Genomic DNA, 26,693 nt, shown 5'->3' on the forward strand with positions numbered 1-26,693 from the left:
ATCTCACTCCCACCTCCAAGAGAGCTGCAAGCTCTCCTGATTCCATTTCTGGTCATTTCTGACTTCATTTCTTTTCTCCTGATTTCATTTCTCCTGATTTCATTTCTCCATGATTTTATTTCTGGTCAACTGTGTGAAAATATACGGTATAACAACTAGCATTTCTCCTCTTCAAAAGAGGGTGGAAGCAGTGTAGTGGTGTAGCCTTCACTTGCAATGCCAGAATTCCATATAGTACTGGTTGGAGTCCTGATGGTCCCACTTTCTTTTTTTTTTTTTTTTTAATTTTATTTTAAATTCATTAATTACATTGTATTATGTGACACAGTTTCATAGGTACTGGGATTCTCCCCACCCCTCCCCAAACCCTCCCACCATGGTGGATTCCCACTTTCAACCCAGCTCCTTCTAATACACCTGAAAAAGCAGTGCAAGATACATTCACATGGGAGACTCAGAGGAAGCAGTGAGCCCCCAGCTTCATCCTCTACAAGTCCCAGCTGTTGCAGCCATCTGGTGAGTGAACCAGGGGAAGAAAAGACAATACTCTGTCTGTCTGTCTCTCTCTCTCTCTCTCTCTCTCTCCTCTGTAACTCTGCTTTTCCAAAATAAATTTTGAAAAAAAACAACCCAGAGCCCTACATGATAGCCTAGGGGTTAAATCCTCATCTTGCATGCACCAGAATCCCATATGGGCACCGGTCCATGTCCTGGCTATTCCACTTCCCATCCAACTCCCTGCCCAAAGCCTTGGGACCATGTACTCATGTGGGAGACCCAGAAGAAGCTCCTGGCTCCTGGCTTCAGGGAGGCTCAGCTCCGGCCATTGCAGCCACTTGGGGAGCAAATCAGTAGATGAAAGATCTTTGTCTCTGTCTCTCCTCCTCTCTGTATATCTGCCGTTCAAATAAAAATAAATAAATCTTTTTTAAAAGGAAGAAAAAAACCCAAATCCCACCTACAAGAGTCCTGTTTTTAAAAACAACTAAGAGAAATGGTGGAAGGTGATGTGGCATAGTGGATCAAGCATCCCATATAGGAGCCCTAGTTTCAGTCCTGACTACTTCACTTTCAATCCAGCTCTGTGTTAATGCATCTGTGAAGACAGTGAGAGATAGCCCAAGCATTTGTGCCCTGCCCCAGTCCCTGGTATTGCAGCCATTTGGGGAGTAAAGTAGTGGATGAACGATTTCTTTTTCTGTCTCTATTTCTCTCTCTTTCAATATACCTTTCAAAGAAACAAAATAAATCTTGGAAAGAAAGAGGGAGAATACTATCCCTACCTCCACTCTCACATCTTTGTGTCACCTGGAATGCTGACATGATAGCTGGAGCCTCAGTAGCTATATAGGAGCTATTCCCTGACAATGGTAGGACAAAAAGGCAGGCGTCTGGGTCGCTGAAGACTCCTGGGGCCATTCAATGGGTCTTGACTGTCCACCCTTGGCTAACTTTAGTGCACTACAATAAAACAAACTTACCTTGTGCAAGGTGCTATTATCTGAAAATTGTAGTTTGCATCCAAACTCAGTCCTATGTGTTCTTAAATACCCCCAGAATATCACTTTTCTTTAAGGTGAGAAAATCTGACTCTTATCAAAAAATCACCTCCCTCATTAGAGGTTTTTTGGATTGGGGATTTCAGGGTGACATACAGCAGATACAGAATCTGCAGACAAATTTCACACATGTGCTGGTGTGTATGGGTGTGCAAGAAGCATTCGAATGCATCTGGGACTTTTAAAATGAGATTACTTGTGCTGTACCTAAGCACTGTTACTTCCCAATTAGCAAAGCTCCACTTCTGGTGCTGTGTAACTAGTGATAGGCAAGGGGGAGGAGTAGGGTGGCTAAAAGCTGTGACAGGAATTTCATCTTTCACTTTTGGCTTGGCTGCAGCTCCAGCTGCAGGACAATTATTCCAGGGATCAGCACTCTCAGGTACTTATTTCTCACTCAAGATTTCTTGAGTGCATGAGAAACCAAGAGCACCCAGACCCTGACAAAGCAAACAGTGTAAAGCCCTGGGCAAGAAGTCATACCCCTTCTGCCCAACAGCGGCCCGGACATGACCCACCCCTGACAGCCGCCCCCCCCCACCAGGCCTGTCAGAAGGAAACAGCAAGCCCACCGTGGCATCCGTGAGTTTCTCCCACTTGGGTGTGATGAAGTACCAGATCCCAGCTCCAGCTCCAGGCAGAGTGACTCCGCGGATGAGGAGTATCACGAGCACGACATATGGAAACGTGGCTGTGAAGTACACCACCTAGAAAGCCATGGACAGAGGGACGGGGTGAGCAGATGTGCAGGTCAGGTCTGCACCAAGGGAGGGTCACCCAGAGCAAGGGTGGGGCCTGACGGCACACCTTTCCTAGATGGGGAGGACACCAGGGTAGTGCTCCCCAAACCCTGTCAGGGATGGGAACACAGACAGGCCTCTGGGATCTAAGGCAAGGCTGAGCAAACCAGAAATAAAACTTGAAAGAGGAGATTAAAAAAAAAAAAAAGCTGTGGGACGAGTCAGCCTACAATCAGAGGGCTGGAGATGTCCCCCTGCCCAGTCGCTGCGTGGCAACTCCTTGAGGCATCACACAGTGGTCAGGAAAAGGTTTCCTTCCACCCTCCTCTCCAACTCCCATCCTTGGTGCATACCCCAAATTCCACCATTAAAAATGAAGCTTTTTAGTTTAAGCCTCCCCTCATCCTTGCTTACACAGACATCCTAGGTGAGGATGTTTGGAGAGATTAAAAAGGCCATGATGCTAAACATAGTGAAGTTCAAGTAAAACTGATCCTCTGGTGCAGGTGTAACTATATGGATAACGTGTGACTCGGACAAGTCATTCTGCTCTCTGAATAGGAACTTCCGTCTGTAAACTGGGATAAAGGGACCTTTCTCGCAAACAATCATCAAGACTAAATGAGCTAACACACGGACAACATCTAGCACAGGAGCTGATTTATAGCAGGTATCACACACTGCTGAGTTCAGTATGTAGTTATCAAAGTCCTGTGAACTGGCTACTGCTTCATGCATTAGGTGCATAAAGACAAAAGCGAAAGAGAGAAACTACAGAGGCAAAGCAGAGCTTCACCAGACTGAGTTCCCTTCTGTCCTCAAGAGAACAAGAGGTAAGGGAGACCAAGAAGCATCCTTGCTGATCCCTGTCCATTGAAGTTGGCAGGAAGTGAAGAGGGAAGGAAGACAAGGCAGAGGATGTATTCACTTATTAGACAGTGATTGTGATGAATCGAGAGGGCTGATAGTTTGGTTTTTACATCCTGGGGATGCCTCAAATGCAAGTCAGATGTACCCAGAGACATCCTACACAGCTGGTCTCCCTATGTCAGGAAGGCTTCAGAACGCACCTGTTTCGGAATGTACTGTCAGAGGAATGAAACTTGACCAGTAATGAATTACACTTGGCAGGAGTGACAATGACAGGCTGATCTGAGCATCTTGGCCTCGCAGCATCCTCCTCACAACAGGACACCTGAACAGGTGGTAAAGCCCCATCAGCCTGTGCTAGCTAATTAGGTTAGCTTTGCTTTGCTGCTGTAGCTCTCCCTCAGAGCAGTCCCTGAGGTCAGGTGGGCTACATCTGATCTTAGGCTGACCGCTGGTCCCCATGCTTCCAGAATTCTAGCTGCTCAAAAACTCAGTCTCAGGGGAAGCCACTGGGCATGCTTAACTCCTCAGCCCCTGAACAGGAGAAAGTGAGCCAATCTTGCTGCAGGAGAATGACTTCTCTGTTACAGGGAAAGGACAGTTTCTGGACGAGCAGCTTCAGTCAAGCCTCCACAGTGGCTCCCAGGATTAAAACCTACTCAGCCCAGGGCAGGATAATAAACTTGTTATTCATGGTGGTATTCCTCAGTTTAAAACAAATAACAATTGATCTGTGATTGGAAATCATTCTCAATGAGGCTAGCAATGGGGCTGCTCAATACTTCCTATTTCGGAAAGCCTAAAAAAATGCAGCTCTAGGGCCCGGCGCCGTGGCCTAGCGGCTAAAGTCCTCGCCTTGAAAGCCCCGGGATCCCATGTGGGCGCCGGTTCTAATCCCGGCAGCTCCACTTCCCATCCAGCTCCCTGCTTGTGGCCTGGGAAAGCAGTCGAGGACGGCCCAAAGCTTTGGGACCCTGCACCCGTGTGGGAGACCCAGAAGAGGTTCCTGGTTCCTAGCATCGGATTGGCGCGCACCGGCCCATTGCGGCTCACTTGGGGAGTGAAACATCGGATGGAACATCTTCCTCTCTGTCTCTCCTCCTCTCTGTATATCCGGCTTTCCAATAACAATAAATCTTTAAAAAAAAATGCAGCTGTAAGGATTAAATTCTAAATCAGAGAAAAGAACCAGATAGAATGTCATTTCAAAAAGTATACAGTAAGAAAGCTAAAAGGAATTCTAAAGAATATTTGCACTAACCCTTGATTTTGTAAATGAGGAAAATTAATCCCTGAAGCATCTTGTGACTTATTCCAGGTCCTGCGGTTAAAGACAGCAGAGCCTGAGGAGGGGGACGGATGTCCTAACTCACTTTCCACACTGTGTACAAACGAAGGCGCTGTAATTCTGCATGTCCTGCAAGAGCCCTCCTCAGGAATATATGTCATGTAGTGGAGACAGTCTTTAAAGCAAGACAGGCCTGGGATCAGATCCCACCAGTGCCAAGTAAAAGCTTTGTGACTTCAGGCAGTTTACCTTAAAGAGCTTCAGCTCTCTGTGAAATAAGAATAAATGTTATATATTGGTCACTCAATACCATGCCAATTAACTCCATAATGTTGTAAATTGTTGTTGATGTTCTGTTGTGGCTTTTCATTGGAGGGGATGATATTCTGCCAGCTCTATTTTCAGACCAGGAATGGTTTCCCAATGAAACTATTGAACTTATCTGGACAATAAGATGCTGGACTCTATGCATGGTACATGCTCGCAATGAAAGACTCATGACTGGATATGAACTGTACTACTGCAACAATATGGAAGAAACTGTGAAACTGTGTCACAAAATGAAATTAAAAATGAAAAATGAAATAAATGCAATAATAAAAATAAAAAATAAAAGAATTTTAAAAATGAAATAAAAAAAGAATAAATGTTATGACCTAGCATGTGATGGTGAAGATCAAATGGCCTAATGCCTCAAAAATAAATTAATTAAAAAAAAAAAAAAAACAATTAGTGCAATGTCTGGCACAACATATTCAGCAAAATTCCCTTTCTCCCCTACAAAGTCAGTTCCTTTAAAATGTCAGAGTGGCACAACACCCACTCAATACACCATGCATCGATAATAATAAAAATTAATGATAATTAATGGTAATATTACTACTAATAAAAGTTAATTACGATTATGAACTGGCCATAGACTACACATTTTACATGCATTATCTCACTTAATTCTTATAGCAACATTATATGGTATGTACTATTACCCCCAAAATTACAGATAAATGAAATTAAAATGTTAGATAGCATTGCACAACTAGAAAGTGACAAAGCCAACATTTAAACTCATATTGGTCTGAATGTGAAGCCACCAGAGTGTCCTTCCTTATACTGCCAAGATGCTGCATTCTCACCCGCCACACTTATTATCTCTTCTCCCACCTGTCCAGCAGGATAATGCTTGAGGTTGTCTCCAACTCTAGTCACAAGGGACAGCTGTGACAGTAGGATTTAGCTGAACAAACACTTGACTCATCCTGCTGATCACTTAGCTGGACCTCTTGAAGAAAAAGAATCATCAATCCAGGCTGAGTTCTAAGCCGCAAAAGGCAGAGACTCCAGGAAATCCCAGGCCACATCAGGCCGTGGTGTAAGGGTCACATTAATATTTCCCTATGAACTTAGAGAAACTTGACCCGGGGCAAGCACCTGGTGCACTGGTTGAGATACTGTTTGGCTCACCTGCATCCCTTATTAAAGTGTCTGGGCTTGAGTCCGCCTCCATTTACGGTGCAGCTTCCTTCTACTTCACATCCTGAGAAACAGCAAGCAATGGCTCAAGCACTCAGATCCCTGTCACCTATGTGGGAGATATAAATGGACCTCTAGGCTCCTGACTTCAGCCTGGCCAAGTTCTCATTGTTGTAAACACTTAGCGGAATGACCAGCAGATGAAAGAAATGTGTGTGTGTGTGTGTGTGTGTGAGATTGTGAAAGAAATCTCCACCTTTTAAATAATAAATGAATCTATTTTTAAAAATTAAGAAAGGGGGTCAGTATGGTGGCAGAGCAGGTAAATCCTCCACCTTTGATGCAGGCATCCCACATGGTGCCAGTTTGTATCCTCACTGCTCCACTTCCAATCCAGCTCCCTGCTTATGACCGGAGAAGGCAATGAAGGGCGGCCCTGAGAAGGCAGTGAAGTCCCTGGGCCCTGGCATCCACATGGGAGACCCAGAGGGGCTCATGGCTGCTGATTTCGGAGCTCTAACTGTTGCATCCACTTGGGGAGTGAACCAGTTGATGAAAAATTTTTCTGTCTCTCCTTCTCTCTGTAAAATCTGCTCTTCAAATGAAAATAAATATTTAAAAAAAACAATCCAATCTCACAGAACTCGTTAGAGCCAGCAGAATTCTTCGGAATTCACTTAATCTCAGCTTTCACTTTACAGAAGAGAAAGCGGGGCTCGATCAGACTATAAAAGCAGACCACCAGCTCCCTCAGCAAGTATTCCCACAGAACAGAACTACATGGCCTCAGGACAACTGCCCTCACTGTGGACCTGAGGAAAGTGAGGATTTCTGCAATAGCTAATGTCAGAAAATGTACTTCTCAGTTATCACCCAAACAGCATGTGACGGCTGGGAGAAGATCGCAAGCTCAGCCAGCTTCCATGGCCCAAAGGGAGATGACCTTACATGGCAAAACCTATGACAAGTCCCCTCCATCAAGAACCCAGGGCTCCTCACTCCCAACCTGGTTGCCTCTATGTAACTGGATTCTCCCTCTATTACATGACTTAAGGTTACCATCTGCTGCAGGGAATCCTAACAAACTTCCCACAGTCTACCAGTGAAGTCCTTGTGGTGCTAGATCATATAGAAAACATCAGAAATAGCTGAAATGAAAAGGTATCCATGAATACATTCTTGTGTCCAGAGAGAAGATAGGTTGGTCTATGTGGCTAATGAATGCAAGGTCCAGGTGCCTGGTGAGGAATGTTCAGCATCCCTGAATGAGAGTTTCTCAGATCAGATTCTTCCAGGGTACCAGATCCTTCTGAAGTTGGGTGGTTGTAACGTAATCCCATAGGAATCCCTGGATGGGGCAATTGAACCAAATCTCAACTTCACAGCGCATGGTCTCAGAATCTACTATTACATATCTTCATTCCCATTTTTACCCTGAAATAGGAAAAATGCCTCATGCAATGATGAAATAGTATGAGCTGTCATCAGAAAGTTTGGTTAACTCTTCAGTGAGGTTTTTTTTTTTCTCCCATAGACAGTAGGGAGATAGGAATATGTCAACACAGCCCTTTAAACAATGCCCAGCGTGGCCTGAGGTTTCCTGGACCTCTTGCTTTCAGAGACTTGGATTTGAGCTTGGAGAGGGAGTTCCATTGTCTCCAAATGACCCAGCTAAGTGACGGCTCAGCAAGAGGAGCCAAGTATTTTCTCAACCAAAGTCTCACTGGCAAGACAGGCCTCCTTCAGTGCCAGGGGCTCCTGGGGCAGAAGAGTGTTGGACTCAGGGCTGGAGATGGGCCACAGAAGGCCAAGAGAACTGTGGTCAGCAGTGAGCAGGAATCCGCTTCACAATTTTGATCCTTATCCAGCTTCTTGGCAGAAACAAGAACTGACCTGGCAGCCAACCCAATAGGCCAAAGCTGGCAACCCCTGAGAGGAAAATAGGGAAACCAGTCCAAGAACAGTATCCCCACCGCACCTCAGGATCTTTGCATATGCTAGCCTCACTCACAACAGCTCCCTAAGAAACGCACTTCTATCCCCATTTTATAGACAAGATTGAAGGCACTCACAATCCCTCAAGATCAGAATTACCACCCACATCTCCCGCTTCTCTTACTGGGGCCCTTTTGCCTGTTCCATGATACAAGCATGTGAGCCATACATCCCAGAGCTTTATCTTCCAAGTGCTTACTTTTCCTGAAGTCTTGATTCCTTTAGCCAGGGATGCGTACACAATTACCCAAGCCAGGAAGAGGCAGAAGGCTAGTGGCCACCTGATCTCTCCAGGATATTCAATGCCTGCAGAAATCTTCAGCACAAAGTACCTAAGAAGACGGAAGGAGAAAGAGGGAGAGAGGAGGAAAACAAGGAGAGGAAGGAGAGGGAGGGGTAGAAGGGGGGAGAGAGAGAGAGAGAGAGAGAGAGAGAGAGAGAGAGAGAGAGAGGTGTTAATCTGCAGACTTTAATCTTCCAGCAGAGCCAGGAGCCTTAAACAAACCATCCCTTCCTGTGCTACCAGGGAGTCACTCCAATGCAACTATGAGAGATTTGCAGTCCTGGCTCTCACCAACAGGTGCCTGCAGAGACACCAGCTGAATCAACTCTGCACCTAACACTACGCTGGGAGGCCACTGACAGCCTTGGACAAGTTTCTGGGCAAGGCTGTGTGCCACCACTGTTTAGACCTGTCCCAAAAGAAGGGCCACGACATTCTAAAGGTGTAAAAATGATTTCCGTGTACATTTTCCAGTGTCTGATTCTTTCATGAGAATGTATCCTGATCCTACCTGCACAATGTTACACTTAGCGAATGAGAACATAGTGCAAAGCGCATCTGGTAAGAGATCTAGAATGCTACCCTGCATTCCAGCTCCAATTGCACTAAGTATGTCCTAGAACAGCAAGCAGTTTTCCACCAAGTAGATAGGGGCTGGCTAGATTTTATTCAAGAAATATATTCAGAGACAAAGATGCAGTTGCAAGCAGAAGGGGACTGCTGGTCACCTACAGCCCCTTCATCTATGAGGAAGAATCCACAGCCTGCCCAGCCACCTCCATCTTTCTCAAAGGCAAATGATGGTTGGTGGGGCAGCTTCACTCCTGCGAACTAGAGTATAAGCAGACAATCTCTTCAATTCAGCACCAATCTAGACACTCATCCTATCTAAAATTGCTAGTTGTGCTGGTTGGTGTTTTTCTGTGACCTTAACAAAGGGCTAGCCAGAATCCAAATAGCACAGAGTGACTGTGTCACTCCTGATCTAGCCAACTGGTTCATCTTTCAGCCAACAGGGAATGACTCCAGGGGAAGGTGTCTGGCAGCACACAGCCATGCCTTCCAGGAGAGGGATGGCCAAGCTTTGTAGTAAGTCCCAAAGCCTAGAATATCTTGGGTTCAGGAGCCAAACAGGACTGACCAAGGTAGCCCTAAACTTGGTTCCTAGGTAACTTTGACCCTAGCAGTGCAACAGTCCTTTCTTATGCGCCCATATCCCAACAAAGGTAAAACACTGAGGCAATTCCACAGCACTGTTTTCCTCTACCACTTTCTGCTTCAACCTCAGACATGTCCCCAATGCTTCTGTCTGCACCCTTCTTAAAAATTAGACTGGAGGAGTTAGTATTGTGGTGCACTGGGGTAAGCTGCCACTTAGGACGCCAGCATCCCATGCCAGAGTGCCTGGTTTGAGTGCAAGTTACTCGGCTTCTAATCCAGCTCCCTACTAATGCAGCTGAGAAGCAACAAACGATGGCCCAAGCACTTGAGTCTCTGCCACTCATGTGGAAGACCTAGCTGGAATTACTTGCTCCTGGCTACAGCCTGGCCCAGACCTGGCCATTGTGGGCACTTGGGGAGTGAACCAGTAAGTGAAAGATCTATCCATCTACCTACCTTCCTACCTATCTCTATCTATCCTTCTATGTAACTCTTCTGAACAAATAAATAAATCTTTCTTACAAACTAAAGTGAAGCTACAAAGAACAAAAATAGTTCACATCTGAACTAAAACTTTGTGACTGTTTTTTCTCTATCTGTTCAAGAGATAGACAGAAAAAGAGTATATTCAAGTAAAGATGAGGACAGATGATTTGGTTAAATGAAGGTCTGCTTACATCCCACCGGACCAAGGTTCTGGAAAGTTTTTCTTTAGCATCCTGCACTAATTACAATGGTGCCAATGCTGTTCTCACAAGCCAACTCTCCTTTCCAAGTCTACAAGGTTCCTAGAAACTGAATGGGAAAGGGTACACCTCCCTGATCATTCAAGCAGGCAGGAAGATGAGGAGAAAGGTAACCTCACCCGTCTATCCCCGCACACATCTGGTCTGCAAATAGGGTATGTGCAAATGCCCTGAGTTTCTCTTAATACATCAAAGCCCACTTACTTGAAGTATTCTTCACTCCCACTAACGAACGTTTTGTTGGCTTGGCTGGTGAAGTTCACCATGGTCAAGTTGGGATAGGCAGTCATGCAGAACGTTGAGTTCTTGATCTGTATTTTGGGATGGTCACTGATAACACAGGAATCTGTCGAGGTAAGGACAGAACAGAAACAGTGAATTCTGAACCAAAAAGGCACACAAGTTTCTCTTACCAGTTAAAAAAAAAAAGAGTCAAAATCATTTGCGAAAGATCAGACAATAACCTGGAAAGAGCAGTAACTGAGCGAAGCCAGGTATTGAAGAACCATGGAATTGTGTCTCACTCACCTCTCCTACTCTCTACATGGTCAGCTGAGCACCACCTACACACTGTGTCACAACAGTCAACAGGGTGGCTATTGTTACCTCCATTCTTAAAATAGGGATACAGGCTTTAGGAAGCTAAGTGACCCACTCCAAAATGTCAATTGTGCTGGTGTAGCAATATTGATAAAGCAATAAGGAGAAAATCAACACTGTGTCTTAGTACCTCAAACTCTGTGTGTAACCCCTCACAGTGGTTACCTCATGAAATCCTCATGAAACTCATGCTGTCTTCATTTTAAATAGGGCAACTTTGAAGTCCTGCTGGTCTTATTATTTGTCAATATACATACATTGGCAAATATTTTAAACAAAGAATCTACTAGAACTAAGTCCAAAGAATATGCATTTGTAAAGAAGAGTAATAGCATCAACAATAATATGTATATGGCCCTTGTCGTGTCTTGGGCTCTGTAGCAATAGTTGTCTGCCTTAACTCACATAACTTGCACTTCACCGCTCCATGAGCCAGACATTCTTATTCACTCAAGTTTACAGGTAAAGAAGCAGGGACATGGAGAGAGGCAATGGTTTGCCAAGGCCATACGTCAATCCAGGAGGAAGATGGGCATTGTTTCTTTGGCCTCTATGCTCTTAACAACTCTGTGGTGAAATAGACAGCAAGCACCTACAGGGGCCAGGCTAGGGACACAAATGAGGAAGGCATAAACTGGAGAATCTTAGGGCAAGGCAGAGATGGCAACCATCCAAAGAATATTCCAACCAGCTCCGTGCTTTTTTCACACATCCTGGAAAAGGATGCAGAGAATCTGGAAATCTACATGAGATCTCTTTACTATCAAAGGTTAGAAATGGGCTTCAGTTATTTTTAAATATTGTAACCAGCAGTAGAAAGGCAAATGCAGCCTCTATCCAACTGAATGAACTCCAACTGATGACCTCTCAGAAAGGCGAAGAAGGCAGGAGTGGGTGTTCAGGAATTCCCCCCAGCCTTGGGGTCTGGATACACCTCTGCCCACGCCCCCCACCTTCTGATAATAGTGTGATGTAGTGCACAGCATTATTTAAAGGATCAAAGCAAATATGGTCATAACCGAAGATGTCACATGATGGCTGGCACTCTGATTTCAGCCACACGTCACTCATCATCCTCCTGCCTTTTGTTTGGGCTGAGCTTTCCAGTTCTCAGCATTACTTCCCACCATCCACTTGACTGCTGTAAATTGCCTGCTGCCTCCCACCCAGCCCCCGTCTATTGAATAAAGATTAAAACTCAAAGTCCCTTCCTTCCAGTTAATTCTTTAGGCCAACAGTGCCAAAGATGCTTGCGCTCAGTTAGTTCTCTATCCTGTGCATTGCAGGACGCTCAGCAGCATCCCAGCAGCCTCCACACAGGAGCACCCACCCACCTGATTCTCAGCTGCAGCAACTAAACAAGGCGTGGGAGGGCTGCCATGGAACACGATCCCATAAAGGTTGCCCTGGGTGAAAAGCTCTGCCTCAGAGGCCTGGCAGTGCCTTCCTGCTCAATACTATCCTCTTCAGCCAAGTAACAGAGGTTCAGGACAATTCTCATGCACTAACTATTAAACATTTTCCAAAAGAGCTGTTCTCTCCCGCAGCAACAACCTCCTGAATGAAGACAGCTAGGGCATCATCCAGATCCCTTTTGATGCTGTAAACAAGCACAGAAGGTATTTCTCTACCTGCTGCCAAAACAAGTGCATCCATTCCCTAACACTGAAAAGGCTACTAGCACGCGGGCACGAGCCAAATCCCTCGCTTCCAAAATAGTCATTTGTGAAGCACGCGGGTAGCTTCCCTAGAGAGCTTATGGCAGTGTCTGTGGATCACTGCCCGCCGCAGCAGTACAAGGTCATCCTTCCCGCGGCAATGCAGCAAGCCTCACGAGTTTTTCACCCACTCTCTCCTGGCAGGCTCAGGCCTCCTGCCATATCGCTTCCCACCACTGGGCGGCAGGAGCACGCTTCTCAGCGCTGCAGCCTGCAGACGTTTGCAAGCGGAGGAATAATGGGTCATCTCATCAGAGAGCTCTGCGGCCCAGCAACCCCGAACAAAGAACAGCGATAATGATCCTGCTAAATTGGAAGCTGCTGGAATGGGATTCTCTTTGCTCAGGCAATTATTAATAAATAAAGCACATGGAAGACCAGGGAGAAAAGGAATCATTTAATTAAAGTTCTAATGAAAATTAAGCCATTCCAGAAATAGAAATGGTATTTATGTTGTTCCCATTCGAAGTGACCCAGCTAGATCTTAGCTTCACAAAACGGTCGCTGGTCTCACTTGGCAAGGTACAGCCTGCTCATTCTGCATTACAGACAACTGGAGGGCATCGCCCTCAAGAACACAGCCTCTCTTTGCCCTGTACCTTAGAAACCCCTGGTAAGCACTACCTCTGCACAGAGCTTCTCTCTGGGGCTCCAAGAGGTATGGTGCCCTGGCATTGTCCTGGGCAATGACGGCTTCCCGGCAGTGTGCCCCTGGCACCTCCCTGCTGTGAAGGAAGGTCACACTGGAAACTGTTCATCCTCTTTCCAGAATGAATCCGTTGGCCTAGCTGTCACAGTAGGGAACAGAAACCTGGGAGGTTATTTGCAGAACACTGTTTCGGGAAGAGGTTGTTTCTCCTCCTGAACTAGCCTCATTTGGTGGGACCATTAGGGATTCAGTCTGGGACTTCATTGTCTAGGCTCCAGGTCTACACAGCGCAGCAGAAAGCCTCTAAAGCTGCCCCGTCTCTGCAAGTCAGACCAAGACATCTGCCAGGTGCTAGCTTGGCCCCAGGAACAGCACATGTTCATGTACAGGTTCACATATATTTTTTAAAAAATGGGGGTGCCACTTTGTTTCTTTGACTCAAAAAAAAAAAAAAAAACCTGTCCATGTGCTCACAAGGAATAATCAAAGTTAAAAATGTCCATTGTTTCCCTGTGCTCAGAGCTTGCATAAAGCTTACGGTTTACACCAGTCTAGAGGAGCTTAACAGTGTAAGGTCTTCACTCTGCTTTTCCTGGTCCTGGGTTATCGTGAGCCCAACTGGAAACACCAATCCATGGGCAGGGTCTCCTCTACCTCATGGGCCCCCATCCATGTCCCTGAATCTGTCAGCCTGCTTGGCACGCTTTAGAAAAATACAGATGGACTGCACACTAAATACACATCTTTGTTAGAAAATATAGAAAAATATGGCTCCAAACTCACCCTTGTAGTTACTTTGTATATTACCCTTCTATATTTTCAGCCCTTACACATAATGCTAACAAAGTTAAAAATTATGCTACAAATCTAAGTCCTGCTATGATGTGAATCTTCCTGTGTTTTATGACAATTCACTTTGATTGATGATCGACTACTTAGTCCTACGGATGAATCACAAAACTGGAACTGTGGAATTCACAAAGCTGCGGATTGGTGTCATACATCTGTATGTTTCTCTTGTTTTCTAGTATTGTCAGTACAGCTGCAATTTAGTAATCTTGCATGATTCTTATTTGTTTCTCTAGTTTACTCCTTGAGATAAATTCCCAGAAGTGAAATTATAAAGTCAATCACTGTTCACACAGCTTTTATGTCCAAAGTGTCTGAACCACAAAGGTCAGTTGAGTAATTCCTGAAATGACATCACTGTTCTAGAACTGAAGGCATAGCATCTATTATAGGAAGGACTCAATCAGGTAAGCACAGGATCTGGGGTCTAAGCCCCCAAATCCCAGTACTGGCTCTGCCTTAGCAGAAGTAGCTTCAGCCTTGAAATCTACTTTGTTACCTGCAGAATAGCAGTTGTGCCACCAGGCATTTGCCACTCACAAGAATACAGAAACATTACTTCTAAGACTTCTTTGTAGATGGGGAGGCAAGCTTGCATGATGGCTAGGCCCATGGCCTTGAGAGACAGGCAAATCTGGACCTGAATCCCAAGTCTACATAGGAGCTGTGACTGAGCTCCAGAAGTTCTCCTTGCAAAATGAAGACAATAACAGATCCCATATTTTAGTTTATCAACCTTTCTAAGGTTGGTGATGGAATAAAAGGTCTCACCATGGTATTTGGCATGTTGTGATGTCAACCATTCTTAAAAACCACTACAGTGTGCCCAAGTATGAGGGGACACTGTGGAGTGGGGGAATGATGTTTCTGAACCCCCATCTCTCTGGAAGGAGGTTCCAGGACACTAATCCCCACCACCTCCAAGGTCCTCAAGGCGAACTTCCCGGGAAGCAACCCTGGAATCTGAATTACTGTAACAGTCCTCCTCCAACAAGCACTCTCTTGAAAAGTAACTCCCCTCCTCCCCTAACCCACCTATTCATCAGGCAGAGACAGCAGGGCAAAGGCAGCAGACCTCTCCAAAGCTGGGAGAGGGAACCCAACTAAGAGAGGTGGGCAACCTGCGGCCTAGAGGTTCCCACCGTGGACCTCAGGAGCAGACTCCGAGGCTCCACCCCATAGCCTAAATGGCTTGGTCTGGGGAGGATTCTACTGATGTTTTTAATTCATTCATTCCTCTGAATATTATAAGATACAACAGTTGGACTGGATAACCACTGTCCTAACCTAAGAAATTATTCAGGTGGAAACTAAAGGTGAGGATACCAAGGCTCAGAAAGACTAAGAGACAGGTACTTGGTGTCCCTTCTAACACTGTCTACACCAATGAGCCACACACCCAGGGACTGCCACAGTCCCCGTGTGCCATTCCTGAGCACTTCAAGGACACAGGGTTTGAAGTTACTGAGCTAATGTCTCTAGTTTAAGTTCTCCTTCATTCTCATTCAGGATCTTTTGAGATGGAGACCACATGTGGCATATATGTGCATGCAAAAACATCCCAGCGTGAGTTACTGTAATTAGGTATATGCATCTGTTTCGTGGCTGTAGGAAAAAAGTCACATTTCTGTTCTTAATACATTCAGAAGAGTTACATAATGTTCTTGCTCTGCAATGCTCAAATTATAAGGGGGGAAAAGAACCAATTGTACTTGTACAGCAATCAGGAGAAGCTCCTTGCTTATAAGTTCCCATTAAAACTGACTAACACCATCTCTGTGGAGTTTTACCCTTTAATATTGCCCTTAGGTACCCCAAGTTTTTTCTCCTGACAGCAATTCCATAGGGCAGGTAAGGCAAAAAATAGCTTTACTATTATTGCTTCTATTTTCCAGTTGAAGAAAATGAATCCGGAGAGAAGCTATTTGACCCAGACAGTCTGTAGCAGAGACGTCTGATAGACCAGATCCTTTTCAACATTTCTGCCCTCCTCCTCCTTGAGTTCCCTCTTGCCCTTGATCCAAGAGGCTGACAAGTCCCCCCAAGCCTTCATATTCCCATCAGTTTCACAATGATCTTCCAAAAACACTCCCATGCATGCCTGCCATCTTGTAGGTCCCCATTGTGCATATTTCCACAGGAGGGCTAAGAAGGAGGCTTTGCTCTCCCAGTCACCTTGTAGTCTGAGTGGAACTTTGTGAAGTGTGGCCCAGGGTTGCTTCTATCACCACTCTCCTTAATTTTAGAACCTACAACATCATTCTCCAAATTGTGGATAAGTCACTTTGGGATCTTGGCAAAACAAAGCTTCTCATTTAGGAAGACTAGGAAGGGCTTCTAACCCATCCCACTCCCACCACCAAAGGATGCTGCTAGTCTGACAAACACACTGTGCTGCCTAAGTTTCTCAAGGACTGTAGATCTGCAGATTACCAGGCTTCACCACAATCTAATGAAACAACCTAAGACCTATGTTTAAATGCTATTGTTTTAGAATGCTTAAACAGACAAATAGCTACCAGATGGGCATGGCTAGAGTATTTTGGAAGGCAAATCATATGGAAATTGGTATCTGAGATTTACCTGGCCTGACTTACAAGCAAGGTTGTTTAAATTGGAGCAATGTGTCTCAAACTAGCATGTACCAGAATCATCTGGAAGACTTCTTAAAAAAGAATATTGGCCTAAACCCCAAAATTTCTAATTCCCTAAGTTTGAAGAGGTGTGGCTTGATGATTTCCCATGTGACCCTTACCCTCTGGTCCAGAGACCATACTCTGAGACTGACTAAACAGAAGTAGAGACCAGATAGGGATAAAATCCACTAGTATAAATGTACGGAGTTTAAAGATACTATAAAAAATATAGAGACTCGGACCCAGCACGGTGGCCTAGCAGCTAAAGTCCTCGCCTCCTGGCAGCTCCACTTTCCATCCAGCTCCCTGTTTGTGGCCTGGGAGACCTGGAGGAAGTTCCTGGCTCTGGATCAGCATAGCACCGGCCGTTGTGCTCACTTTGGGAGTGAATCATCGGACGGAAGATTTTCCTCCTCCTCTGTATATCTGACTTTGTAATAAAAATAAATAAATCTTTAAAAATATAGAGAGACAGGAAAAATTTTATGATTGTTTTGTATGTAATATGCACCTAACCCAAATTCATGGCTTTGAATTAACCACCATGAATATCTTCCATTGAGTTTAAAGTACAATACCAAAACAAGGCTAGCTCTGTACCTGGTTGCTAGGTACAGGTACTAGGAAACATCACTTTCTTGAGACAGGTTGGGACATGTGGGTTTAAGCCTCATTGTTGAATTCAGTTGTCAGTTTTAAAACTCTATTCATGAACAAACAGGAGTTTGACTAGCCTACCTCTGAGCTACCTGTTGGAACTAAATATGTTTGATTATTTGATTTAACCTCTGTGTCCTTGGTACCCAGTACAGAAGCTGACAAGCATAATATGTGCTCAATTAATCTGTGTTAATAACCACACACATAGTACAAAACATGCACACCTAAAGCAAGTGTATCTAAACTTACCTAATAAAAGTTTGGTTTTATCTTTGCATTCTGGTGTGTTCCAGGGGTTATTGCAGGAGCCCCAGGGCAGCACAGACACAAAGGAGGCAAACAGGTAGAAAAGTGTGTAGCAAATGATCACATTGTAATATATGGCTATAAGGACCGAGATGATCAGCATTGCGATACCACAACCTGCAGAAGCAAAAGTTCCAGAGGTTCATTCTGTCCCAATTCCCGAGGAATTCTTAAGTTACTCTGGCTCCCTTGTAATAGATGGATGCCCTATTAGTGGGGTAGACTCTACGTTTTCTGGGGATACTCAAGGACCATGGTAGGAACTCAGCATTGTCAAAGAGAATCTTGGGATATTCCCCAGGAAGATTCAATAAATGAAGGAAGGAGTAGGGTCCACGGACAGGGCAGGGTATGGGCCAGAAGAGGCTGGGAGGCAGGTTGCACTCACCTTGTAGGGCTGGGATGGCCTTCCACACAGACACTGGCCCTTGACTGGCAAACTGGCCCAGTGATACCTCTAGGAAGAAGATCGGCAACCCAGCCAGAGCTAACATCATCAGGTAAGGAATGAGAAAAGCACCTTGGAAAGAGAGAGTGGGATGTGAGAGCCCTGGAAGGGAAAGGCAAAACTCTGCCCCATCTTCACCTTCTGGGGTGGGTGCTGGGTTCCCTCCTAATAACCTCAAGGACTACTGAGCTCCTTTTCTGAAGAAGCGTCTGACTTCCTGGCTCAATAATGGTCAAGCCCAGGACACTGAAGAGCCCTCCTCCACAAGCATAAGGGTACCCCTGCAAATACCCTCCCGCATCTCAAACACACTCTTTCATTTGTGGTTAGCACAGCAGTAGCTCCAATTAAGTCCCTCTGGGGATCAACAATTCCAAGCCTTTGATCACTGACAACCGCCCTTGTGAAATCTTACAGAGTCCCAGCCTTTCAAGCATCTGAAGTCTACTAAGCTAGTCATGGAAAGTTCTCTTCTAAGCACTTGTGCCCACCAGGATTGGGTCTTGGCTCTGTTGGGACAGGCAGCCAACAGGAGCGTCCCTCTCCCGCTATCTCAAAAGAAATTCCTTACAGCCTTCAAGGTCAGTTCAAACACTGCAGGAAGTGTCCAGGCTGCTTCCTCCCTCAGCGCTTTGCCCTGGGCACTGGTTATCCACCCCCCGCTGATACTGATGTGTCAACACCTAAGCTGGTTGCCCATCTCTTTTGCTCTCTTGAGGGTCCTCTGGGCGTCTTCCTGCAAGGACTTTTTGAAGTCATGCGGGACGGGCTTGGGGAATTGCCACGACCTTTTCCGCGCGGCAGAGATTCCGCAGTGCTTGGTTCTCTGGTCTGGCCTTAACAGAAGCGGCCCTTTTCCCAGAGTCCCATCCCAGGGAGGGTCCTTTTAGCCCAGGGGCTCTACTAGAGGCCCTGAGACTCCGCTTTATCCTCTCAGCTTGGAGAAAGGTAGGCTGTGCGTCCCTGTCTTCTCCCTGGGAGATGAAGGAGCCCGAGCTCCCTGTCCCTGCGTTAGAGTTTGCTGGGCCGGGCCGCCGCAGTGCGGAAAAGGAGCCCTTCCCACTGCCGACGCCCGGCTCCGCCCGCATCCCCGGGAAAACTCCCCGCCGCGTACCCGCAGCCACACACTCACTCGACGGACCTCGGGCCAGCAAAGTGCGGGCACATATGCCACCCATTCCCACAAACTCCCTGGGCTGAATTCCCTCTGTTACGCCATATCAGGTACCTGGAAGCCACATTCTAACCCCTGCAGCCCACCTTCCCCACAGAAACTCCCAGGTTGACCTGAGGAAAACACAGCTGGGAGACTATTCCTTCTCCTGCCGGGGCACCCCTGAATGCAAAGCATCGCGGTCCTCACAGGGACTTGTGCATGCGTCCTAATTTTGTCATTTTAGCCCAGTGGTGGCCCACCTGTCTGTTTCGCAGCGCCACATTCCGCCAGGAACGGACTCAAGAGACAAAACCAAAACGAACACCCTTTAAGCTGCCCAGCCCCTGGGGAAAAGGGCTCACGCTCCTTGTCCTTTTGGCTCCAGCTGCGAAGATGTGGGACTAGAGCAGGCTCCGCGGCGCCCGAGGCGCCCAGTGCAGCAAACGGGGCCCTCCCCCCGGGGACACTAGTGCTGCCTGTGGAGGCCCCAGAGCTGGTCAGGACGAACTCGCCTCGGCTTTTCCTTCAAAGGCAGCGTCTTCCGCCCAGTCAGAACAAATGAAAGGAAATTGTTTTTGCTCCACTGTACCAAAATCGAAATATATCCGGAGTCAGCCCAAAAGGGGATGTCTGGGAGATGGGGCGAGGGTGGGTGGGAGGTTCCCATAGGCCCCACCCCCGCACGCCATCCGAACTGCCTGAGGGTTAAATTCCGTACCACTGGGGCGCCCATCCTTAAAATTCAGATTTCCTGAATTCGGGCCACCAGGACTGCACAGCAACTGGCTGGAAAATCTCTTAGATTCGCTTGGCGGCCCAAACACTCGACGGCTACACTTGGGTCACAACTCAGGCCCCCAAGCTGGATAGGGCGCGGGGTCTCTTCTTCCTCTCCATCTCCAGATAAAAGCCTTCTTTCTGAATGGCAGTGCCAACTGTTAACAGTTGCTCGCCAGCTACGTGCAGCTGCTCCAGGGCGTTAGTCCGGAGCCAGTGGAGCATTCTCCCATCTCTGGCCCCTGCCCAAGGACTCCGGTACACCCCACCCCCAACCCCTCACGTCCCCTCAGCGCCGCAGGCGGAAAGAGCGGAAAAGCCATACCTCCCCCGTTCTGGAAGGCCAGGTAGGGAAACCTCCAGACATTGCCCAGCCCCACTGCATACCCCACCATGGACAGGATGAAGTCCAGTTTGCTGGACCAGTTCCCTCGGGCCTTATTCTCATCCCCTTGCTCGTCCTCCTGGGGGCGGAAAAGCACATTTGTCGGATAACAGCTAGGTCGCAAGCAGGTCCCATTCCACCCCTCCCTCCGGCTGAGGGTTCTTCCCAGCAAGCAGACCCCCACTTTTCAACCGAGGATGCATCGGCAGGCAGGACCCCAATTCTAAAGAACGAATGCATCTACAAGCAGGGTCCTTACTCCTCAACCTTGCGGAGTCTTTCAACAAGCAAGCCCTAAGTTCGGATCTGAAGATAATACCTGAAACATGTCCCAGAATCCCCCTTGCCAAATCCTACAGTCAGAACCCACCAGCAAGCAGTTGTCCCCAAATCTTGAAGCTATAGGTTAAATGCAAGCAGACCCCTCCATCCGCAATCCCTCACCAAGAATTCCTTAGGCAAGCAGGCCCCCAACATCATGCCTGAAGTTCTCAGCAAGCAGGCTCCTAACCAAGGTCTGTCTCCCCACCACCCAAATTACCTTCAGCACACCACCCCTTCCTCTATCCCTTCCTCCTTAGGAGTCTGTGCCAAGGCCAGAAGGAGAGCTGCAATGCCTGAAGCCAGCCAAAGCCTACAGGAAACCTGCCTGGCCAGCTAATTCAATTTAGGGGGAAAGGGGGAGTTAACTTAGGCAAAGAGGAGGGTACTTCTGCCCTGGGGCAAAGGAAAGATGTGGAAGGGAGGAGAAGGGGTGAAAACAAGAGTGGGCAAATGGAGAAGGACTAGTGGTAAGAGACAGATTGTATGTAATCTTGAGTTCTGAACTGAATTTTCTTCCAAAGTGGCTGTATAACCCCAAACAACCTCTTGCTCTCTCTGAAACTCTCTGCCCCATCTGTAAAATAAGGGGTGTGAAACAGTGTCCCTTGGAGCACAGGCCAGCTCCAGCAGTCTATGAATCTTTCATGGCTCACTTCCCCCAGCAACTATGATGATGTTTCTTGGGGCTGGACCCAATTCTGAAATGCCTGGCTGCTCAGCAGGAAAGCCATTGGGGGAGGCCACTTACGGTGAACTCTGAACACGTTCAGATCATCTGGGCACTGCCCAAAGCTTCCAGGGACTTGGGCCACTGACATTCTCAGTCACCCTCAACCCCCTATTGGAGTAGTCTGCTGAGCCCCATACTATCCCACCAACACCCTCATAAAGGCTAAGCCTTGGGGAAGGACAAGGAAGGTTAGAGTGAGTGTCAGAACACCACAATCAGCAAGATGGGCAGAGCTGAAAAGAAGTTCCTTCAAGAATCTAGGCATCCTCCCTGTACTCCCACGCACATACCTGCCCCACCCCAACTCCACCTTCCCGGTTTCCAGGCTGAACAGGGGGAGGGGGAGTTCAAGTTCCTCTTGCCGCAGTGCAGAAGAGAAGCAAGGCATGTGAAATACGTTTTCTACCGCACTCAGGGTCACACTGCTGGGTTTTGCTAGCACACAAAGACAGCAGCGGACCTCCTCCCACACTCTCCCACCCTGCAAACAAGGATGAGTGGAGAAGTCAAGTTCATTTCCAGTTATTTTAAAGATTGGTCTTATGGGTAGATGTGTGTGTGTGTGTGTGTGTGTGTGTGTGTGTGTGTTGTGCATAAACCCTGCGTTAGACACAAGCAGGCGTTCTGGTCCAAGACCCCTGCTACTGAACAAAAACCCTGAGCCCAAGAGAGGAAGCAACAGAAAGGCAGGCGGTGGAAGGAAGGGTGAGACCAGACAGATAAAGAAGAAATGGAGAGAAATGGCAGAAAACAAAAGTCTATGTGGGAGAAGGGGAGCCACCTCTGTCGCTAATCAGGAGAACGGATTTGTTTAGTGGATTTTTCATGCCTCTGGTTGAGCAGTAAGGAGGCGGATGCGGTAACAGTTCCAGGTTAGTGGGGCCTGAAGCTTACACAACTGATGGACGTCTGTTTCAGGGAGAGGAGTGGGGAAGCAAAAATTATGATAGGAACATCTTACACCAGATTTCAGGAGTGTGGGGGCAAAGATGAACCCCAAAGCTTAAGCTTCAGTGCCTCGTGTAAGCCCACCTCACATCCTATGGATTCTCATTTGATAAAGGATACCTCAGAGTGTATAGATTCTAAACCATTAGCCACCATCTTCCTCCTCCCAACCCATCGGGGCTTACCCTGTATTTTCTTTGTTAAAATTTAAGGAAAAAAAAATAACAAAAGGCAGGAGGGGGCATTTTATCTGAAGGAAAAAGTCGTCTGTTGGCCCAACGGCCAGTCTCCGGGGCAGAAAATTGGCAAGTCGTGGCCCCTCTGGCACGGTCACTGCAGCCCTCGCGCCTTGAACTGGCCACCCCAGCGCAGTGCGAGCTTCCGAAGCCACAAAGCTGTTTCCCGCATCCAGTATTCGGCACTGCCAATCAGTCTCCCCATCAGCACACGTGCACCCGCCACGGCCTGGCTCGCTTGTCTTGTCCCGCGCCCTGCTGGAGAGCAGAGGGAGGCGCGGGCCGCAGGCTTACCTGGGTGTCCGTAGTGGCCACGTTTCCCGGGAGCACCGAGGCGATTCCATCCGTGCCCAGCACCACGGTGCTTTGGCTCATGTTCACCCAGCCCACAGCTGGAGTGTTGTTCCGCTCCAGAGTGCCCTTGCCCACACTCACGTTCAGATCCCCTTCCGGGCTGCGCAGTGCCGGGATCTTACAGTGCAGCGCGTTGCCTGGTCCGGCGCCCACCAAAGCGGGAACCGGTGGCGTGCTGTGCGCTTCGCTCAAGTCTGGCAAAGCAGCCGAGGCCGCAGGCATTCGCGAGCTACTGAGTTTGCACGACCCGACTCCAGACCGTTCAGCCTCACAGGCTTGCGCTTCCGTGGACTGGAATCTTTGGGTGCCGGTGGAAGCCGACCTGGGCACACGTGGCAGCGGCGCGGCGGGGGCTGTGGGCAGCTCGTGCTCCGGGCTGGTCCTGGGCGCGCACCGACCATCCGAAAGGCCTAGTACCGCCGCCGCCTCCAAGATGTTGGCCGGCTGTTTATTCATTTCCTTGGGGGCACCGCAATCCTGCAAACACAACGTTAAGTTCGTGCAAAAAAAAAAAAAAATAATAATAATAATAAGTCGCAGCAGCTTAAAAAATACCTGTGCGGAGACTTCACAACTCATGCCCAGATGAGTTATCTGGGCGGGGAGGGAGGGGGGAGCAAACTGGAATTTGCAGTTTGCACTTTCCCCAAGATTGTAATCAGTATTTCTCAAAAGGCTTGTTTTTCAGTAACTGGATGATAAAGGAAAGGTGATGTGCCCTTCCCAGTGGAGGACAAGTAAGAAAAGAGGCAGAAGGATTTTTGCAGGAGTAATGGGGAAAGTGGAGACAGCCCTACAGCCATAAGCTCCTGGCCTCCTTTGGATTTCACATCACGACGCTGGGGTGCCAGCATCCCCATCACCATTGTAGAAAGATTCTTTAATTTTCCGCCCCATTTCCTTTGTCATTCAACAATGCACATTGCCTTTTTTTTCTTTTCCCATAGTCAAGCTGTGGCCACAAAGCTGATGCCCTGGCACCAGTGAGTGCTTGAGGCCAAATTCGTGTGAGAATCCCAGAGCCTCCCCCTCTCCGCCCCAGCTCACTCCAGCCTAGTGGGTAGCAGAGGCAAAATAAGGATCTGGATTACACACCACCAAAACCAAAATCCCACAACAACAATGATTAACTTGACTTAAAACACAAAGTAGTAAAAGAGTTTATCTCCCACAACCTATACTCACTTCCACATTTCCAGAATTATAAAGGAAGCTGCAAAGAGTTTTGTACTGTGTTTGTTCTGTAGGTATTAACTGTTTACAGAAATCTAATGTCCTTCAGACTCCAACCTTGATTGAAACCCAAAACTCACAAGTGATTTATAATTGCTCTCTCCTGATTGAATTTCAAAGAAAAACGACTGTCAGGATGCGCTAATTCTGGATTCTCGTGCCCATCGTGTTAGCTTTTAAGCTTCCTAAACATCAGCATCAATATTTATTATATTGTAAGTCTACTCTGGACACATTTACCTCAATCTCAAGTCTCCTAACTCCCTTTCACAAATGCACACATCAGAACTCCTTCACTTGCACCAAATCTAAGCACCTTTACCTCAGCCAGCCTTTCCGTCTCAATAGACTCTAGGACCCAGAGCCACGCGCCTCTGTACAAGCATCTGGTTTTCAGCACCGAGGACAGCGCTTGGAATCCCGCCTGGGAGAGCTGCGGCAGACCCCCAGCTCTGCGGCATAGCAAGCCTCTTTCCGACCGCAGGCGATCCTCACCAGTACAAACACCTATGGCTGCAAGAATTGTTTCCCCTCCCCTCCCGCCCAATGCACAGATATTTCAGAAGGAAATATCCAAAACGAATCTGTCTCCCTATCCCCTCAGACCACTTTCGTATAGAAAAGAACAAAAGCAAACACTCACCATGTCTAACACGCGCAACGGACAGAAGCGGTAGAGAGCGAAGCCTGCTATGCGTTTGGCTTCGCAGGAGAGGCGCTTTCTATATCTCCTTGGGAAAGGCCAGGTTTGCGTCAGTGCAAAGCAAGGTGCCCTTCGTTTGACATCTTCTTGATAATACAAGTTTGATAAATCATTACCCCCTGGATTCGAGTTTTAAAGGGACAATAGCCTACAGTAAGCTGGCTAGTTGTCAGTCGGGCAGGAGGGGGCTGTGTGTTTGGCGTGACTCATGTGGGTCTGATTACTAAACCAAAGCCGGTGGGAGGGCAAGACAGAAGTTTGCCTCCTCCTAATTAAGGGAAACACAGGAGGGACACGTCTCACTGCACCGAAGACCAGACGCAGCCGCGGGAAGAATGGATTGGGCTGTCGAGGTAGGAACAGGGAAAAGGTTCAATGGCTTTGGTATTTTATCTTCCAGCAGATTCCAGGAACAGGACTGTCTCCCCAAAGCTTCAGCGGATTCAACAATTTTAGCCTGAAAGTCAAGGAAGATCTGCTTCTACCCCTCCAGCTCAGCAATGGCTGGTGTAGGCACATCTCCTGCATTCCCATGGGCAGACAGACCACCTTGCCAACATGCAGGCTTCACGTTGCCTACATTTCTGCAATTCAGAATAACCGTTCTTGGACACATCCTGAATTTACAAATTGAGATCTGTTCTAACACAATTACAATAAAAATCTTGAGTAATTGATTGTACTCGAAGTACATTTTAACGAGGTCTTCTGAAAAGGTTCTAGGGAAATAAAAAGGGGATTATTTTTAACACTGATCTGGGTCTCAGGCCACTTTCAAAGGGCACACGTTCTTTTCTCTTAGTCTGTTCTCAGGAAAACCCCACCAGAGCCGAGTCTGATTTGGAAGTGGGAGTTTTTACAGACCACCCCACCCAGCCCCATCCCAACAAGTAAACCCAAAACCACCAGCCCCCAGCAACCAAGGGAAGCATTCCTCCCCACCCCCATCCCTTCACCCCCGCCCCCAACTCCAGAGGAAGTTGAATCTCACTAGGGGGAAAGCTGGGGCTGTGGCCACAGCAATTAATTAGTAGAAAGCAGGGGCTATTATCATAAGAAAGAGAAAACTGTTCACAAAGAGGTTGTTCCGAAACTGTCAAAGACTTCTTCCTTTGGCCCCGGGGATGGAGAGCACTTTTGTCCCTTCTGCGCTGCCTGACGCCCGGCCACTGCCTCAGGGTCCAGATCTTCGCTTTGGACTGGGCAGCCCCCGTGACCGAAGGATAACGCCCCGGTGGCCTCAGGCAGAGACTGCGGCGGCAGATTGCGGCATGCGCCAGGGCCACTGCGGACCCCCGCTGCCGCCTCCCGAGATGCCCACCGCGCTCCGTGCTAAGCTGGGCCCTCCCACCTGGGCCCCACCAGGGCAGCCAGCTGGACCTCCCCCCCCCCCCCCACGCAGTCTGCGGTCTGCGCTGCTTGGACCTGAGGTTCCTGGAGGACTCTTGTTAGAGCATCCTCGCGGGTTTTAGAGCACTTTTAACTGTGGTCTGAGTGAACATTTCCTGAAGTCTCAGTATTGAATATTATGCAAGGGTTTTGCATGAATGGTCCCATGTCACCTTGGCAGCCCCCCTTGAGAAATTATAGGAGGAAGCTGGGGTTCAGAGTATCTTTTTCGAATCTTGGAGAAGCACCCAACCACTTGGAAGGCTGTTGCTGGTGCCTGTAGCGTTCTCCTTTGGGATCCACTCGGAAAGAGACGTGGCGAGATCTGGAAGGAGGGTTAAGGGGCCAGAGGTGGGACTGTGTGTGCTCAGAACGTTCGGAGAGCCCACGGGGCTCCGGAATCCTGGCGCCAGTCCTCCTGTCTTGGCTGGCCCTGGGAAACATTCCACGCTCCCCAAACCGCTACGGAATGAATCTTAA

The 26,693-nt window shown here is 47.7% G+C and overlaps 1 protein-coding gene across 1 annotated transcript in view; it reads right to left on the reverse strand.

The window, feature by feature from the left end:
- Positions 1–25,518, reverse strand: part of SLC6A5 (solute carrier family 6 member 5) — a 52,508-nt gene extending 26,990 nt beyond the window's left edge. The window contains exons 1-9 of the mRNA XM_004585450.3: positions 25,383–25,518; positions 24,765–24,943; positions 22,829–23,365; positions 20,237–20,375; positions 17,919–18,050; positions 17,474–17,647; positions 10,317–10,458; positions 8,122–8,254; positions 2,132–2,266 (exon numbers count right to left, since the gene is read on the reverse strand). Coding sequence (XP_004585507.2) covers positions 2,132–2,266; positions 8,122–8,254; positions 10,317–10,458; positions 17,474–17,647; positions 17,919–18,050; positions 20,237–20,375; positions 22,829–23,365; positions 24,765–24,943; positions 25,383–25,518 — 1,707 coding nt within the window. The remainder of the gene's footprint in view (positions 1–2,131; positions 2,267–8,121; positions 8,255–10,316; positions 10,459–17,473; positions 17,648–17,918; positions 18,051–20,236; positions 20,376–22,828; positions 23,366–24,764; positions 24,944–25,382) is intronic.
- Between the last annotated feature and the right edge of the window lie 1,175 nt (positions 25,519–26,693).

The sequence above is a fragment of the Ochotona princeps genome, chromosome 4 (genome assembly GCF_030435755.1).
Source record: "Ochotona princeps isolate mOchPri1 chromosome 4, mOchPri1.hap1, whole genome shotgun sequence".
NCBI classification, from domain to species: domain Eukaryota; kingdom Metazoa; phylum Chordata; class Mammalia; order Lagomorpha; family Ochotonidae; genus Ochotona; species Ochotona princeps.